Source organism: Parambassis ranga, chromosome 19 (assembly GCF_900634625.1).
Source record: "Parambassis ranga chromosome 19, fParRan2.1, whole genome shotgun sequence".
NCBI lineage: Eukaryota > Metazoa > Chordata > Actinopteri > Ambassidae > Parambassis > Parambassis ranga.
The window spans coordinates 12,684,185-12,703,121 of NC_041039.1; the positions used below are offsets into that span (position 1 = coordinate 12,684,185).

Sequence of the window (18,937 nt, forward strand, 5' to 3'; positions counted from 1 at the left end):
CTTCTATGTTAAAAAAAACACCTTGTGGGACATTCAAACAACACATTTTTAAGCATTTTTAACAACGTTTTCTTTCTTCTTTCTTTATCCGTTTCATGCATCCATTCCTATATCCTGCTTAATCCCTCAGTACATCTCATTTACCTCAAATCTAGTCAAGTATTGCATTTATGTGAATCCATATTATTTATTTAACTGGCTGTGATTGCATTCCCTCCGCATTTATTGAGCTAGTCAGTGGTGATGAGCCATCAGTAAACACGTAGTACTAGTAGTGATAAATGCATCACATTGTTGTAACCATGGTAATTATTAGCTCCGTCTCATCATTTGCCACAGGGAGGTGCTGTTGGACCAGCTTTCAGAGGAGGAGCGTATATCCACCCCTCTGCAAGTTACATTCAACGTCTCGCTACACGGATTATTCTACAACCACACGATTTAATAGTACTACTGCTAATATGCCTTGTAACTATAAAAACGATGGTAGGTTGTTAGTTTATTTATTGTTGACATGACAGTTTGGTGGCTATTGTGTTTATAGCTTGCTGGTAGGAATGGTCAACAGTTATCATTAGCGTAGCGTTATTGAACACACCTTAGCAGGTTTGCCAGCCACTTGAACTCGGACCAAAACAAACCCAGAGAGAAAAATAGTTGGATTAGACACGTCTGACTTTTAAAGTAATTTTCCAAATGTCGCGGCGACTAAACAAGAGGTGTGAGGAAAGATAATTTATTATGCGGTTTGGATAAGTAACTTGGCTTGCAAGTGGTAGCCTAAGTTAGCCTTTAGCTTGAATGCTAATGCTCCCGTAGCCGCTATTAGCTAACGGTATCGTTATGCCAGATGAGCCAGCAGCAGCTGCTAGGAGTAGAAGTCGCTGCTTCTGTTGCCTTAACCACCTACCCAAACATTTGAGACTGGCCTTCCTGCTAGTTAGGTAGCTAGTTAGGTTTTTTAACTAAGACACCGATAAATAATTTTCCTTCGTTGCCTTTTACTACCCGAAATTGTAACTCCAGTATGGGGATGTGCTTACCGTGCTTTGGTGGAGCAGCGGACGACGTTGTTGTCACTCCGGATCCTGTAAGTTCATTTACTCTAACTTCTTTGCCACTCTATGCGACCATGTGTATGAATTGTTTTACATTATCAAGTAACAAACGGTAGAGATAAAGAGAGGGTTGGTGAATGTCACTCATCACTCGCAGGACACACATAGGCCCCATTATGTACCTTTGAGGAGGCGTTGACAGCGTTTAGCCTCTGTAAACAGCGGCATGTTAAGTGTGCTTCAGGCCCAACATGGTTAACTTACACTTCGAGTCTGTGTTTTCAACAGGAGACGAGGAGACGACAGTTAGCAGAAGCTGCAGAGAAGAGACAGAAAGAGGTGCGTTACTGTGTATACATGTGTTTAAACCGCTGATAACATGACTGGCACAACTGTAAAGTGTTATAAAGCAGCCCCACAATCTGTTCCACGGCGGGGGTGTGTTTGTATGGAGGTGCTGTGTTTGCCTGCATTATTATAGCTATAAAGTTTAAGATAAGCACATTTCAAAACAAAATCTTACTCTTTGAAAACCAATTAAACAACATATACAGTGAAACTATTCTTTGTAAAACATAGTTTTTAAGTTCATCACAACAACATAGCTCTGTAATAATAGTCTGCATGTCAAATGGACCAGCCTGCAGTCCAGACCTGTCATGAAGAGTAAACATTTGAAGCCCAATATTAAATTTAAATTTATATTAGTTTTCATTTACATTTTACCACCGCCAAAATTTGTTTGGGAACAAGGTTATTGAAAAAAAAATCTGCATCTCATTTAAAATGGATCTATTTTACAGTGTGGTGAGTAATTTTTTATTGTGCAGAAAAGCCACTTGCAAACCTGTAAGAGCCATGCTAGAGTTAAATTGAGGTAAGTTGACATGGATCAGAAATAAAATTTTGGCCAACATCTTAAACTACCACAACCTTTTCTGCTCTGTGTCACAGTTTTCATCTGACACCCTAAGTGTTTACGCTTCATACCATTGCAGGGGGAAAACACTGAGCCCTAACCCACAGCCCTGTTTCAGTGAAGCAACACAGCTCTGTTGAAAATAGCTGCTCCATCCTTTAGCTGCACTGCCTAATCTGGCTATTGAATGCCCTCTCACTAAATGTGATTGAAAACAATTTGTGCTTGCTGAACAGTTGTGGTAAAATGACGCATTAAGCGTGCACTTTAAGAACACTTGCATGCTCTCCCACTGGCATTAAACACTTTCATAATAAAGCCACAGCCTGCTATTGTTTGTTCACATCTCACTCTGTTTTTACAGACAGCATACAGGGGTGTCAAAAATCCAGAAGCAGTTGAGAGGAAAAGGAAAAAACAGGAAGAAGTTGAGAAACAGGCGATGACCACCTCTGTGTCGGGTGGCGGCGGGCTTAAGGTCAGTTTTGTATTTTTGCTCGAACTGAACAATAAGACATCATATTTAGCGGAGATGATAAGTATCTGCACGTGTTTTTGTTCTCCAAACTTCTTATGTGAAATTAAATAATACATGTGTACAACAATGAAGTTCCAGCTTTGAGTAGCATCAGCATTAATATTTACACATGCAGGAAATATTGCCCTCTCAGTGCAGTTTGGCTGCTAAGTGTTTCATCTGGATAGCTGTGTGTTTTTTCAGTGTTGTACAAAACAACTTCCTGTTTAGGTTTAGAGATGCTAGTGTCTCATAAGGATAAAAACTAGGTTTTTGGTATTATCCATTTTTTTAATTATTAAAAGGCCTCTTTCTTTGAATACTGAACATCATTGTAATTTGCTGTCCCTGTTTGTTTTTTAGTGGCAAGTGGGCTGAAACTTTGGAAGACATTGGAACTGCTGTCCATGTTTACCCAAACTGCTACAGTTGCTTCATGCAGAACAATCTTAAGGTTTTTTCCCAGATAAAACAACAATACTTGCCAAGTTGTACATGCCAGTTTGGATCTTTGGACAAGTCGAGGATGGCATTGTAACGTGGAAGCAAACACATGTGCTATTGTAAAGGTTTTATTAGCCAGTTGACTAGATATACTCTTGGTTTCTAAAGTGCAGTTATGCAGTTATGTGTTAAATCAGAGCTGATGTGTGACATCTCTGGTTAAGCACCATGTTAAGACTCAATCACTTTTTTAGGGGCACTGTTTTCTTTTTTAGCATCACAAAGACTAGTGCAAACTGTACTGTACTGTACTGTAACTTTGATATATACTGCACATGCAACATGGCAATTGATGCAAGATAGTTTTTTTTTGTCTTATACCATGCCGAGAAATTTTCAAGTTTCACTACATGGCCTGTTTGTAAGAACACACTGTTAGCAGCTACAGAACTCTTGAAACAACACTACAACATGTTCAAGATGAAGGTGTGGAGCATGTGGAGTCTTTATTTACCTTGTGCACGTTACACTAGTCTTTGCCCTGCATTCACAGAGCCCGGTTTTGTTTTGTTTGCACAGTGTGTTGTTGCATTGAAGTATCATGTCTGCAAAACACTCTGATGATGGCTGCTTAATTTAAATAAGACATGAAATGTGTGTGTGTGAATTGCCACATTATGAAGTTTATTTGCACACAGTCTGTCAATATGCTTGCTCACACTAATGCTGGAGGACTCATGTCAGCTGTAGTGGAAACAAGAATGAAGGAAGAGGAAACATGTAAAATATTTACATTCACTATTTTGAGTGCATTTCTCTCAGTCCTTAAATGCTTCTGGTGCTTTTGCAATTTTGTAGAAAAGAAAATCTAGCCAATGTTATTTACTACAATAAATCACATTTCTGTTATACATTTGTGTGTCATCATGAGTAGGAGATTCAAGAAAGACCTTTTACTATGAGGGACATCTGATCACCTGTTTTATGTCTGTAAACTGATGTTTGCAATAGGCTTAAAAAAAAGAGAAGTACAAAACTTATAAATACCACGTTTTCCAATTTATATACACACAAGCAGTTCATGTGTATTGGCCACGCCTCTATGTTCAAAACAACATGTGTGTTTTAGAGCTCAGAGGCTTCTTAAGATCACAAACCTGCTTTAGAGGGTGAGGAGATGACTTCATTGTGATCTTGTGATCCTGATGGATGAACTTTTACCCACTTAAATATCCTGTGTGTGAACTTAAAAACACGCAAGCAACTTATTTAGATTGAAAAACAAGTTGAGACTAATCCGGCTGAAAATATGTGAAGACCAAGGAAATCTGTGAACCTGTGAATCCAGAAGTTTTGACCATTTATTGAAATGTTACATCTAAAAACAGAAATTGGGTCCACTCACTGTACAACAAGTCATGTCATACTAATCTGCAAATTGTCCAAATATAAAAACTTGAGTTAAAACACTTAAAAAAATTGAAATTTATTTTTCTAAAGAAGCAGTTGATTTTCATGTAGAAATGCTCCCTTTGCCTCCAGAGGGCAGCCAGATACAACAATCTAGATAAAGACAGGACCTCAGATCTACTGCAGGCTTATTGATCATACATCAGTAAGGCTGAACTGTGCATGAGATTGTCTATGTTCTTACAGTACATTATATAACACAGAAGCTATTCTAGTAATAATACAGTCAAAATGATAGTATAGTATAAAAAGACATTGCATAGAGTAAGAATTTGACATGTAAACAATGTAAGCATTGCTTCATTTTGTTATGAAGGGAAAAAAAAACAATGTGATTAATGTAACTATGACAGAATACAAATGATCACATGAAGCTTTGGCTATATTCTTTGAAAAGTTTCCATTGATTCTTCATGGGGCTTTACGGTGCCCATTTCTTCAACCAAAGAACAACATCATCAGTGAATCTTTGAAGAAATGTCTTTACAAGCACACAAAGATTAAAAAACACACATCCGGCTTCACAAAGGTGTAGAAATCTCCACCTGATCATCAAGTAGTGTGTTTAATGTGCTTGCAGGCCTCTCTGGGCAAACTGAAAACACTCTATAATAAACTGATTTAATTGTAACTGCTGATTGAAAACACAATTTTAAGTATATCTACAACTCCCCTCACACCCAGTTAACCCAGTATATTGTTAAAGTCAACTTGTTTATTAAAGCTGTTTACAAAGGGTCACAAACACCCACCAACATTTCAAAGAAAATCATCACTATCACACTCTAAGTGCTGCCTGGCTGTAGCTTCAGTGATTTTAAGACGTCCACGTCCTAAAAAACAGCATCAAGTCCTCCCCTGCATCATTTTATTGGGGCTGTTTTCACTTTTTGCTTCGGTAGTGAGCAGCCACCACCAGGTAGCTGTCAGGGGTGAGGTCCTTGATGTTAGGGGACTTGCTGCTGATGGGGGACGTCTTTCCCTCAACGCGGGAAAATTGGAGCATGCGACACGGGTCGTGTTTTAACAGGTAGCTCTCAAAGGTCTCCCAGCCTCCGCCAACTCGCACCATCACGTGCTTGTTGTGCAGCATCTGCAGAACCAAATAGGATTACAGTGTCACGTCTTGTGATGTTGGTGTGTAACAGGGGAGCTTCAATGGTTGATGCTGAGCCTTTCTATAGGACTAATGTCATTTTCCTGATTGATGCTTTGATGTCAAAGCTTGTTGATTGATGTAGGGGGCCCTGCAGTCGGTGGTGTCCCTGGAGGGAAGCTGTCTCCACCCTGCCACCATAATGCACTATTGGAGTCGGCACTGACACACATAAAGCTGAGTCATCTCATTGCTTCATTCTGCAATATTTTGCTAAATCTAACCAAGTAGTTTTAATTCCTAAATCTGTGAGAGTGTGAAAAAAAATTGCGTTTAACTTAACTATAAAGAAAAAAACTTTTATGGGGTCATGAACCACTGCCTGGTAGTCACTACTCAACCCGCCACTTCTGTCCTGCAGACATATTGCGGCTGTTACACACATGTATGTGAGTCCCATGAAGAGATTTTGGTCAGCCATGCGACCAGGTGTATAATTCTTTCTAAGTGGGCTGTTTGTAATATCCTGAAGTGTAACTCACAGACTAAACACATCATTAAAATACAAATATGTGCTCTGGTTAGCTAAAGATTTTTCTTCAAACATTAGCTTCAAAATGATGCCATCTGCCATGTCAAGCCACATTCTCAAGGCTGGCTGCCATGGCAACATCGCCATCATTATAATAAAGAGCAGAAATAAAGGGCTCTGGAATATTGGATGATCAGACGCTTGCATTCCCCCGAGGCCGTGTACATAAAACACGTCTGCCTCACTGTGGAGCCCCTGCACCTCATTAACACGCCATTACACCTCTGCACAGACAAGCTTGTTAACTTAATGCTGATCGCAGAAGAACAGTAAATACCATATTATAAATCACTACTAGGATGCTGCATCTTTAAGAACACATACAGGAGAATGAGTTAGACATACACTAACCAAACCAAATAGTCTGATAAAAAGGGTAAACTACCTCATGAGACTGTCACCTCACTTTGTCCAGATATGAGCCTTCCTGCCCTCCAGCAGAATAACATGCAACATTTATAAGCCTCTTAAAAGAATCAATCTAGAGGCCAGTGGCAGGCCAATGCCTCCAATCTTCAGCTGCAGGCCTCAGGCTTTGTGACTGTAAACCTAATAGACCTCTGTGATGCAGAAGGATTACAATCAGGGTGCTTTGGGAGGAGACCCTTGCTGGCTCTGAGTCCCTCTTCAGCAGCCCGGAGAAGGGCATGGGCCCGGGGCTGAGCTGGGACAACACCTCTCACAAACACAGTGATGTTTCTCTAACCTCCTGTTGAAGGTACAGCCAGCTCATTTATTCCAGGAGCTGAGAAGGTCACTCTCTCAGGCTGTGTGCATTATTGTATCTGCTGCATGGCTCCAAGCTGCCTGTACTGTATTCACGTCTTTTCAGCAGCAGCAGTTGCTGGGAGGGAGGGGCATGTGAGGAATTTTAATTAAAGCATCTTCACTGTGAAGAATGCTGGCAGAGAGACAGAAGAAGAAGAGAGGTTTAACAAGGTCTGTTTGGCCTCATGAACAAGCTGCCCATACCATACTATAACTGTGACTAGGACCCATGACAATAATAATAATAACAACAACAACAATAATAATAATAATAATAATAATGCATTCATATACATATTGTCAAAGATTAGTCAAACTGAATAATGTGTCTGTAACAGTTTAACAAACACAAAGAATTATTGCAGTACTGTGGTAATACACTGCATGAGTATTTACTATATATTAACCTTATAAACTTGTAAACCCTAATAACTTGTGATGTTAATCGTTTGAATACACACAGGATGTAAAAGAGTATTTGCTTTAGATTGCAAAGCAGTGACTATCTCAACATTTGTCCTTGGTTGCTCAGCAACACAATGAAGTGTCCGGTCATAGAAAATGCATCAAACGATGATAAATATTGATATTTGCACTGAACCTCATTTTACACTAGCTGGAAATATTTTATGTTACAAACCAGCTTCGCATTGTCCTATCGAAAAATTACATAACAGCTTTGGTCATCCACATCATACAGGGATTGAGGTTTGAGTTGGTTCAGATTGTACAAAAACTGCAATAAATTGAGCCAACAGCAGAGGACACCCAAGAGTAAACTCGCTCTCTGTGCACCTCTGCACATTCTAAACATACTGTCGGTATGAATCACATTCTTAGAGGTGTGAATCCTGGTTGTGGGTTGCCAAGTAACCAGGATCCCAGCTTGCTACATCCTTAATCTGCTATTCTCCTATCTCGCATACTGGGTGTATCCTTCCACTCAGAGAAAGTGCAGCAACATTTCCTGATAGATAGATTCTTTGTGATTATTGTATGAATTAATGCCAAATTGGACTAATAGTTTATTAATTTTTTTTAAAGTATTGGTAATATCTTAGTCAGATGACATGATCACAATGGATGTTTCGTCTCTTTACAACCATCAGCCACATTATGTTTGGCTGAAAATGAGCATTTTTTGAATACCATTATCCAGAAATGAGAGCTTGCAGCAACACACACAAAAGCTGCCCCATGTATCAACATACTGCCCATGTGTTGTGTGAAGGGAAAATAGTTTGCTTTGAAAAGTAAGATCATACTGAGATAAATAAAATTAAAGTAGACAATTCTCCACTCCCTTTGTACGGAACAGAATTAAAAAATAAATTTGATTGGCTTATCATGGAGCCCCTCTTCTCACAGCATGCTGGAAACCAACATGGAGACCTGGCCAATAAAAACGGCACAGTTTATCCAGTAGATAAAACCTACAATACACAGAAACCATAACTTCATTTGTATTTATATTATTTAACGATTATTTCTTCAAATTATTTTGATCATTTTCATTTAATTTAATTTAACCTATATTATTAGTACCAAATTGCATTTTTACTCACTATACATTATTGTATGCTACAACATTCATCATTGTAAATTTGTCCATAACATCCATAACAAAGGAGAACCGAATCTAACATAATTTGAATATGATTATTTCTACTTTTGTTCATATTGCAAAGAAAATTCTTTTCTATTTACACAGAAAATGGTATGTTGATACTTGAGGCAGTCTTTGGGATGAAAGTCACCCATTGTGTTTGTGGAGAACCAGCGTCTGCTGCCAGGTCATATTTACAGATAATGGTGTTCCAACAACATCCATTCGCAGCTGAACATAACGTGGCTGACTGGTTGTAAAAAGAAGAAACACTCACACATTGCGGGTTGATTTTAGGAGAGCTTCTGTAAACTCATGTCACACTATCTGTCTGTATGTATGTACTCACTCGTATGAAGAGTATCTTCTCCCCAACACGATATCGACCCTGCGACTGTCTTTCGACACAGAATTTGTTCACACACCTGCAGGGTGGATCATCGGCGATATGTCTTACCTGTAGAACATATAAAATCAAACCGTTTACATGTGTTTGTCTTCTAAACCAAACCAAACCAAAGGTCTAACCTCTGGTAACTTACAGCATCATCCAACAGCTTCCCTGTACTCTTTTTGCTAGAAATCACTTTGGTAGGAGTCGGCGATGGTGAAGGAGATGGAGAAGGAGATGAAGAGGGGGATGCAGGGATGGGCTGAGCTGGGGACACAGGTGATGGAGGAGGTAGAGGAGCCTTCTCTTCTTGTTCAATCTCTTTCTCCAGTTTTATGAGGCCTGGAGGCTCCACATTGTACCTATAGATTCAGGAAAGGATTTACAAAAAACATCCAAATAGTGAACAGAAATAAACAGAGAGGAGAAAGAACCTACCGTGATGCTATCCGGCCCAACTCTAAAAGGCAGAGGCACACTTCTCGTGGCTGCTTATGAAGAACTACAAAACAAGATCAAGCATTAGCACACATATAACATAATGTGCCTGGAAGAAGACAATGAGATGAGGTGTGATGGTGAACACAGATTATAAACAAGCTCAAATGGATTGAAATGAGTGCTGCTCGGATTTAGACGCACATATAGACCAGACAGCAAAGTGTAGACACAAGAAGTATGAGCCATGTAACACAGCACACAATGAACGAGAGCAAACCTGGTGTTGTTACATCTACTGCTGAACTGATACATCCATCCAGACAAAGAAGAAAAAAGGGAAAGAAAGACAGAAAGAAAGAGACATCTGTCAGCTGTTTGTGTTGGCTGAAGTATTATCACAACATTGCATCACAGTTAGATGTGGTCCACTGCAGTCTGGATACCTTTCTGTCTGTGTAACCTGGCCTCCAGATATGATTTACATAGTTTAAATTGCTTAGCATTGTTTGACCAACCTTTAGTCAGAAATGACAGGAATGCATGGATATTTTTGTTACTGTCATGGCCACATTTTGCAGCACAACATATCAGCTCTGTGACATACCCAAGCAAGCATAGTGCAGTGAAATAACATGCAATAGATTGGAGAGTTGAGGACAAAATGCAGCGTGTAGATGAGGAATAGGGGAAAAATATTCTGCTGAAATCATTTGCATAATGTTGGCCTACTTTCTCACTAACACACCCTGTTCTGTGTGTGCCTCACTTTGTTTTTTGACATTTTGTGCATGAGCACAGTATTCCAGATGTCCATATTCTCAGGAAGAGCTGCTCCCATCACTCCCAGCAGACCACTCTGCTTCCCCTGTCAGCTTTGTGTGGACCTCAAAGGACATGAAGCAGAGCCCTGAACCTCACAGGGGACCAGAGAGACAGGCAGTCCACCCTGCACGATACTGTCCCTGCACAATTAGGCCATTCACAGGAGATAGAAATCTGAGTCCAGTGCCCCAGCAGTGCCAGTGACAGCTAAAGGCCGGCAGTGTTGTATCTCGGTGAGGAAACTGATGCCTGTGTGTCCTAGATTCTGATGTTTTAGCCTTCTGGTGTAAAAACTGACTCACCTAAACCCTCTGACTCAAACAAACATGTTTCTCCAACTCCAACCTCGCGACACCAGGTCAAGAAGTTGGCTGTGTTGTCCCGTGCAAAGAAAGAGCCGGAGGGAGCGCTGCGCCGACATGGTATCCTTCGGTACAGAATTCCCTGCTACAAATATGAAAAAGTTAGTGCACAAATCATTGCTTAACCTTCACAAACACCCATAGTTTCCTTAAAGACAGAGCCACACACTGTTTATCTAGAGTGATGTCTGCTATATCTGCTGAGGGTCTAGTTTCATTCCGGGATCAAGGACCCTTTCCACTCAGATCAATATGGGAGATGACGGGTTTGAAAACTGGGGCTACTTTACCAGGCCTCCATGATTTGGGATCAAATGACATGCTTATGGGTTTCAGCCCCCACACGGTCTGTTCAGGGAGATTAATGTGCCTTACTGTGGTTTTATACAGGATATGTGTGTCTGTGCTGTGAGAAAGGTGCAGTGAGCTCATGCTGGAAACATGCAAGCTTTTGTGGGTATTTTTCTTTTCATTCCAGGCTCCCCTTTGGACTTTTTTTACTGAGATCTTTTGTGTTTGAATTACTTTGCATTCCTGCTGAAATAAGGTTGGCTTCATCGCCAGTGTTTGTTTGATCCAACATTCAGAAGGAGCTGTTATTATTCCAGCTGTGGCAATCTGAATTACCTGCACTTTCACATGTCTCATAATTACACAGAAGGTGCAGAACTTCTGGAAAGCATTATCTTTAAGGGCTAATAATAATGAACCACTTGGCTTGAAATGATGCAATGGCAGCTATCTCATCATTTTTATTTCATTCAGAATATGCACACTAAAATTCCACTTTTTGGGAAACACATTTGCTTTCTTGCAATATAATCCTTTGTAGAGCATAAAGCTTATAGCAGCAACAGCCAGTTAGCTTATAGAAAGAAGAGAGAATTTGCCTTGCTGCATATAAACCATTAATTTTCTACAGATAATGCAATAATATTGTATACGTATGTCCAAACGTTTAAATCGATTTGATGCTGAAAAAACTCGGGGGAGTGGCAAAACATCTTCTCAATCCTTGAGTCCAGTTGCCTCCTGGATGAATGAAAACGTCCACAGACATATTGTATATGTATGCATATGTATGTGTGTGTGTGTGTGTGTGTTTGTGTGTAATCTCAGGTCACAATAATCATGCAGTGAAGATCAGTTTCCAGTCTTAGTGGCTCCACCACCCCCCACCTTTACACTCTACGTCTGTTGTTCCTTTTTACTGTTTGATCTTATTATATAACTGGCACGAAACCATCTCCTAAAACACCAAACCATTGCTTTAAATGTCAATTAATTGAGCTATTAATGAGAGGTTGTATTGAACTTGCCAAAGGGCAAAAATATGACAAGAAAGAAACATCTGTAGTCGATACTGATTGATGTATGCATATGGGAGAGATGTGTGCATGTACAAATTGTAATTTATGGTTTCTCTCTGCTGCATTTGTCCCACGCACCACATCAGCTCATCACAGCTCTTGCACACAGATGGATGTTCTCTTTTAAGTGGTTGAATGTATCAGTAAACAACTACACCTTACAATGGGCTTAAAGTGTCATGAGATGAGACGCAGTCTATCAGACATGAAAAACATTATGAATTTTTCATAGTTCAATAATTATTAGTATTTAATTATGCATAAGAAGCTTGTGATATGAACAGACAGCTGTAATTCATGCAAACTGCTCAATATCCTTATCAACTTGGTAACTTTTAAAGCCTCAAGCTGCCAGTCTGTCTCTGCACATTGTCTCTCTGTTAGTCTCCATAATCAATAGGCTCCTCTATTTCAGTAGCTCCTCCGCCGTCCCAGGGTTATTGACCTCAAGTACTTCCTCACATCTGTGCTGCTGCACTCACACTGAGATCAGGAGACCCACCGTCATCAGTGCTGTAATGCCTCAGTGCAAACATCAACAACTCTCACTGCAGGAGCAACAAAAGAGTCTTGTGCTTCTTTTCTTCTGAACAGAAACATGACCTAATCGGTGCTTCCCCCTGTTGGAACCGTAATATTCCACTGAGCACCACCCGTCACTTCAATGCATGAGAACCATCAATATGTGTAACAGCAGATATTAAAAAGATGTATCATAACGTGCAGTAGCACTGGAGTCACAGGGTTGTTTTCTTGATAAGAGACGTTATATAATAGACATTAGCACTGATTACTTGTTTTAAATTACAGATCCCCTTAATAAAACCCATTGAAGAAAACATTCATGTTGTTCTACCCATTCTCACAGGGGGTGTGGGGCCCCATCAGTTAATGTGTCCTTACTAGCTATATTTTTTTTCCCTTTTTGCCCTCTTAAAGGCCCCCTTCCCCCCATCTTACTCTCTGTGCAGTGCTGGTTTGAAATTGTGGGTACAAAGTTAACAATAAGATGCCTGGAAAAGAAGCAAATCTGTGACTCCATTTTTTAAGGTTTCAGTTTGATTCTGTCTGTGCTTTTCTCCAAATATCACTATGTTTTTGTGATTTAATAAGGGCAGTGTTTATCTCTGTTATTGATCTTCTAAAGGGAAACGGTATGTGACAGAAAAGCTGTTTCCTGCCTTAATGAAAGTCAATCAAAGGTCAATAGTATTCTGAATTGATTTCACAGAAAATCTGGCATTGATTTGATCATTTCTGCAAAAATACACAAATATTAAAAAGTCAGTCAATCTGATCTAATGAGCCATTGCTTAAATAAAGACTTCCTGGTCAGAGACAATCTTCTGTGAAATTATTCACGCTCAAAGCCCAGTCTGGGAACACTTTCAGCTACGATTAGGCTTTCAGATTAGTTTTAACTGTAACTTCTATCACTCCAGACTATCCTGCAGTCCTCAGGTTTCTCCGTACCTTGCTGTTGCCAAGGGCAGGCAGGTCTCCATTACTTTGCCTGAACTTCTCCTGTAGTGTCTCAGCCAGCTGGCACAACAGGAAGCCATTGTCTAAGCGATCCATGAAACTCTCAGCGGTGATTTCCAGACCTGAGCAAGGGACACATAAAGACAGTAGACAGTCCACAACCATAAATCCATCATAACGCTCACATTAAAAATATATACAGTATAAAGAAATAACATTTAATCTCTAGCCCATTTCCAACTGAGGCTGAACCCAAAGAAATGTTGTTGACTCTCAGAATCGGCTTTATTGAATGAACCTCACTGCTGCTGGGTTTGTAGCAGCTTTGCAGAAGCCAAAAGTTGAAATATTACAACATGATTTGGGAGAATCTGGGGGATTTCCTGGTAGTACACCACAGGGTGGCAAAGACAAAGACACATGAGAGGGAATGGGAGGTCTCTGTTTGTGCACAGTAAAGCCTCATTATCCTGCACAGTTGCAAAGATCCATCGATGATCAACATGTGGTGTCCAGTTGACTGAGTTCCAGAGGACCATTCTTTCTTAGTTAGATCATTGTGAAATGGGAGGTGGTGGCAGGGGAGGGGGGTGTCTGTGGAAAGAAACTCGAGAGGCTTTTTTTATCCTCTTTTCTGTTTCTTATATAGGAGGAGGGGTTTGGGGGTTCAATCTTTAATGAGTTCCAAATGTTGCAATTGAGCCCAGAGAAGAGATTGAAATCTTGAGAAACACTCAGTGAGCTCTCTTCTTATTCTCTGCTGCATGAGGAAAATACATTACAGAAGGCTTTATGAGAAATACACACTCAACAACAATATGACTCATCAGTACAACCAGGCTTACAGCACCCCCTCAATCAATGGGCTGCACTGCTGCTCCGACCTGAAACTGTAATTAAGCACATCGGTGCCATCTTCCTGAGAATTTATACGCACTGACAGCACAGTACGAGGATGTGTTGTCACTGGAAACACGGATGCTAGTGCTTCTGAAGTTTTTAAGTCCTTCTGTACAACAGACCACAGGGATCAGGCTCAGCTGGTTCCAATGCAAACAAACAGACGGCCAGAGACAGCAGGGAAGACACTTCACTTGATTTAAACTGGTCAATCACACACACAGGTTTCTCCTTTGTTCTTTGGACTGTAACTCCCAGTCTTTAAATGCAGCCACATGTAATATTGTATCAGTAGAATGCTTCGTCAATAGTTCTTAACAAATCTTTCATTCAGCAAACAATTGCATCATTCTTTTATTGGCGAAGGAATTCTGAGAATTTGTACATTTTTGTACTCGGGTCCCACAGCTGAACTAACTAGCATCTCTCAGGGAACAATAGTAAAATGTGTATGTAACTGTGCTTTTACTAAGATAACTGCATGTTTATTGAATAAATGTGATTTTTACCATGCTCTGGGAAAAAAACCTTGCAAGGCTGCTGGATTCCTGCAAATCACAAGGTCTCACACTAAAAATATCAACGTATGAAGTGATAAATTATTTTTACTCTGTCATGTGTTAACCTGACATAAACTGAGCAATTCAAATAAGATCCCATCACGGTGCTACAAGCATCTATGGTGTTTACACAGAATTACACAGCACAGTGTGATGTTTCATGGCACGATACTGATCGCCCCCATGCTGCTTATTCCTCACCACTGGCTGTGCATTATTTAAACTAATGATGTCCATTATTCATTTAAAGTAAATCTATGGGAGAGCGCTGGAACAGTGAAACTGGTAACTTTCAAACAGTTTGTAATGAGGTTCAGATTGATTTCCCTGCAAAGGTGTTTGAATCAGCACGTACCTGTTCAATTAATGTTAAAGAGAAGTTATTTATAGGACAGCGTTGGGTGATCGCAATCTGTTTACGTGGCTGCACGCTCACCCCAGCTCCACTCATGGGTTTACTGCTTTACCTGTGTTTGGATTAACCAGGGGTTAAGCAGAAACTAAACTAACCATGGTGTTGAATTCTGATTGCTGTATTAGCAAAGCAAATATCCCAGAATAAATGAGTTTGTGTTTGTTCGTGTTCAGCTTACCAAGAATATTAGTGAGCCACAGAGCCAGGTCCTCCTTCATGGGCAGCAGGCTGGCTTCATGCCTGCTGGACAGCCACTGCTGGTACTGCTGCATATCCGTCAGGCCGGGGCCACTGGGCTGTTTGGGGCTCAGGGAGCTGCACATAGTTCCCTGTTGATGGCTTGAAGACTGGAGAGGAGGACACCAAGGGATGAGAATTTATACAAGACCATATGCATGAAAGAAATAGGTATTTACTATATGGATGTGCTATCTGCTGTAGATGCATGGGAGTACCTTTGTCCTCCCAGCTGAATCTTACTGTGGATTACAGTCTACCTGATGACACTAAACAGCACCACTCCTGACCTCATCTTCATTGGACAAGAGACACTTTTATGCCAGCCAGACTCAGACAGTAGGACTTTTATTCAGCTAACACCAGCCACAGACAAAGACCCCCTTCAGATTACAGTCTATCATACGCTCTATATCAATCCAATACAGTCAACACGGCAGCAGGCCTTATGTTACAGCCTGAAGGATCGTCTGCATTTGACATCAATACTTGAAGTGATATTTAACAGCTGCTTACATTCTATAAAGTGCAGTCATTAAGTAAATGAGACAATTCTCTTTTTCCAATAAGGTGCTGCTGTGTGCCAATCGTTGTATGACAAATAATGTGAAAATCTTTCAGTTTTCAGCCCACTGTCACTCCATTAATGCATTGTAGTGACTGTGAAAACAAATGGGCAACAGATGTGAGACCTGAGCGGAGTGACAATACATATCAACAGCTCTGCAATCACTGCAAGTACCTCCTCAAAGTACACAGAGGACAGGGAAGACATATGGGATGCAGACAGACAAGAAGGTGTAGGCTTTTACTTTGAAAATCCCACTATAGCAACAGGGGATCAATCTCTTTAAGAGGTTTTTGCAAAGGTGATTCTGTTACATTTAAATTCTTTGTTCAAGCTGCATCAAAAAGTAGATTGAATACAAAGTTCTCACATTAAAGTCTATTTTTTGCTCTCATCTTTGACACACCAGGAACATCACACATTCCACATGCTAGGCAAATAGCAGCAGGAAATTTGATGCAAATTACAGGACTAGCTCATTCAAAAAGGAAGTATAGCTGCCATGCATAGCCAGAAAATCTCCTCTGAATGCTGAGGGAGTGTAACACAATGTCAGGAATCTGACCTTTAAAGCTGCACAGAATTTTAAGGTCCCACTGAAAGTTGGCTGTAACCATATCACACTGCAGTGCAAACCTGGACATCAGGACCTTGATGTCCGACCAAGGTCGTCTTATCTTCACGAAGACAACAGCTACTCGTACTGCACACACACACACACACTAAACTCTGGGAGCTCAGCGCTCACACACAGGTGCTACATTCCCACGTCGACTGTGGGTGGAGGCTGATAGACAGAACAAGGGCACTGGGACAGCATCTCGTGTCTCAGTACAAGACCCATTCATATAAGCTCATTCATGGTGTTTCACATGTGTCAGTGGGCAGAAGAGCAAAAACACCAAATCATTCGTATGTACACATCTGTAACAACATAACACATTATATTCTGCTAATGTGATCTACATGTTAGCCTTTATTCTGAACAGGGACCTGAATAACATGCTGCTGTTTTTGCCCTACTTTTCCCTGGGAAAGAAACAATCAGCTGTTGTTACCTGGTTTCTCTCACTACACTGTAGCTGACCTCTTCAACTTCAAACCCAAAACTCAGCCAACACCTCTCTGCCACACACCGCATGGACCACCTAAACTTACAAATCTCAGAATTACTATCTTTGGCTTTGAGAATCTGACAGACAAGGAGGTATATATACATTTTATTAGGCCACATGACTTAAGTAAAGCCATCATGGCATGCCACGGCTGGCTGAAGATTACTCCAGGACAGGCGTATGGATGGGAAATTCTGACTGCTGAATCACATCAATTAGAAAAAACAAGAGCAGCTCTGTCCTCATAATCCTCAATGCCCTTCATGCCTTTTCTCCTCCACAACAGTGAGTTGATCAGGAGGCTGATTTGTCCAGTTAAACAAGGCTACTCAGATAAGCACTGTGCGTGTGCGTAGAGTTGAGGTATCTGATTGTATCAGTGTTTGGTAGAGCATGAATATCAACAAAAGCAAAATATATTAATGTATCAATACAATGCCTAAAGTTCATGTTCACAATATTAAAACACTAAAGGAAGACTTTAGTGGTGAAAGACTTTTTAAAGCTACCTCAGCCCTACAGTCAAAAGTGCTGTGAACATTTATCTGTCAACAAAAGACACCCTGTTCCTGGTTTTGGAAGACCTTCTAACACTTGGCAGCAAAATTCATTTACAACTGCAATAAATTTTTTTTCTAGTTGTCTCCGTCTTTACAACTGTCACTAATAAAAACAACCACAACAGACAGACTCGAAATAGGATCAAGTCTGATGCCCTAAATCCAGCAGAGCACCCACTAATTAAAATCAAAGACAACTGCCAGAGAAAAAATGTGTCATATTCAATGTGATTTAAGGATGTTTTTACATCTTTTTAAAGAAATTAAAGCAAACAAAAGACAACTAAAAACTATATGACACAATATACAACTTTTAGAGGAGAGGAGGCTATAAAGGCATTGAACTAAAATCCAATCCCAACCTAAATCAGCACATAGCCAGTATAATATACTTTGACAGGCATATGGCAACAACACAAGCAGCGAAAATGTGTTGAATGAGTCCGTATGTGTGCTCACCCTGAAGGTTCAGCTCGTTGGTGCGCACCTTCCTCTCACTCGTCCTGTGAGCTGCTGGATCCCAGTTTTCATGCTTTTCACAGCGGTGCACCGACCCACAGGTTAGGCTCCAAAACACTAAAGCAGTGTAGACTGGGAAGGTCTGACTCGCTGCGCATTTGCACAAGGATCTGACTGCACTCATACACACACATATATACTCACAGCACAGTTCTACTGCTGCCTGATGATGTTGATGATGATGATGGGAGGGAAGTTTGGTGCTGCTGGCAGTGCCTCCCCCTCCTGCCTAAGTTATTGCCTCTATGTGACATTTCTGGACTCATTTCAGCAGGCTGTCTCGAGAAATTATATCGACCGAAACATTTTGATGTATTCGATTTTCTTCTGTGTAGTCTCTGTGTAATCCGAATTAAACAGACACTCACTGATCTGGTGTCTACCTTTTTGAGTAAAAATAATAATGGCATCAATACGAAATAGATTTTTTTTCTCTAACCCTAGTATTATGACGTCATAATATGTATAGACAAGTTGTAATACCGCGAGAGAATATAAACCCAAACTCAAAAATTAAATCCAGAAATGTGCTCTGAGTTAGTTTCGCCTGCATCTTATTTAAAGCAACATATATTCGGAGGCTTTTATTTTGAAGGACAATAATCTCGGTGCTCGATGACGCATGCGCATGATAGAAGCGGCCAAAAGGCAACCCGGAACAGCGGGCGATAGAAAACTGCAGATAAGTGTCTTTACTCAACAACATAAACTTTGTCAATAATAAT

The 18,937-nt window shown here is 40.4% G+C and overlaps 2 protein-coding genes across 4 annotated transcripts; one reads left to right on the forward strand and one right to left on the reverse strand.

Moving 5' to 3' along the window:
- Positions 1-398: 398 nt before the first annotated feature.
- Positions 399-3,849, forward strand: LOC114451472 (small VCP/p97-interacting protein-like). 3 transcript variants are annotated; one of them, XM_028430080.1, is made up of 5 exons: positions 399-486; positions 1,027-1,090; positions 1,347-1,397; positions 2,342-2,455; positions 2,858-3,849. In XM_028430080.1, exons 2-5 carry the CDS (start codon positions 1,028-1,030, stop codon positions 2,870-2,872), a joined length of 243 nt encoding a protein of 80 aa, XP_028285881.1. In that variant the 5' UTR covers positions 399-486; position 1,027; the 3' UTR covers positions 2,873-3,849. The 3 variants fall into 3 exon arrangements, with proteins under 3 accessions (XP_028285881.1, XP_028285882.1, XP_028285879.1); XM_028430081.1 differs by lacking the exon at positions 399-486 and adding an exon at positions 1,889-1,935 and having other exon boundaries at positions 557-1,090; positions 2,858-2,877; XM_028430078.1 differs by lacking the exon at positions 399-486 and having other exon boundaries at positions 580-1,090.
- A 437-nt stretch (positions 3,850-4,286) lies between these two features.
- Positions 4,287-18,850, reverse strand: LOC114451446 (growth arrest-specific protein 2-like). Its single transcript, XM_028430046.1, has 8 exons — positions 18,153-18,850; positions 15,392-15,560; positions 13,330-13,460; positions 10,427-10,571; positions 9,300-9,363; positions 9,013-9,223; positions 8,820-8,927; positions 4,287-5,501 (listed from the first exon to the last, which is right to left on the reverse strand). The coding sequence occupies exons 2-8, from the start codon at positions 15,534-15,536 to the stop codon at positions 5,292-5,294; spliced, it is 1,014 nt and encodes a 337-aa protein (XP_028285847.1). The 5' UTR covers positions 15,537-15,560; positions 18,153-18,850; the 3' UTR covers positions 4,287-5,291.
- Positions 18,851-18,937: the final 87 nt, after the last annotated feature.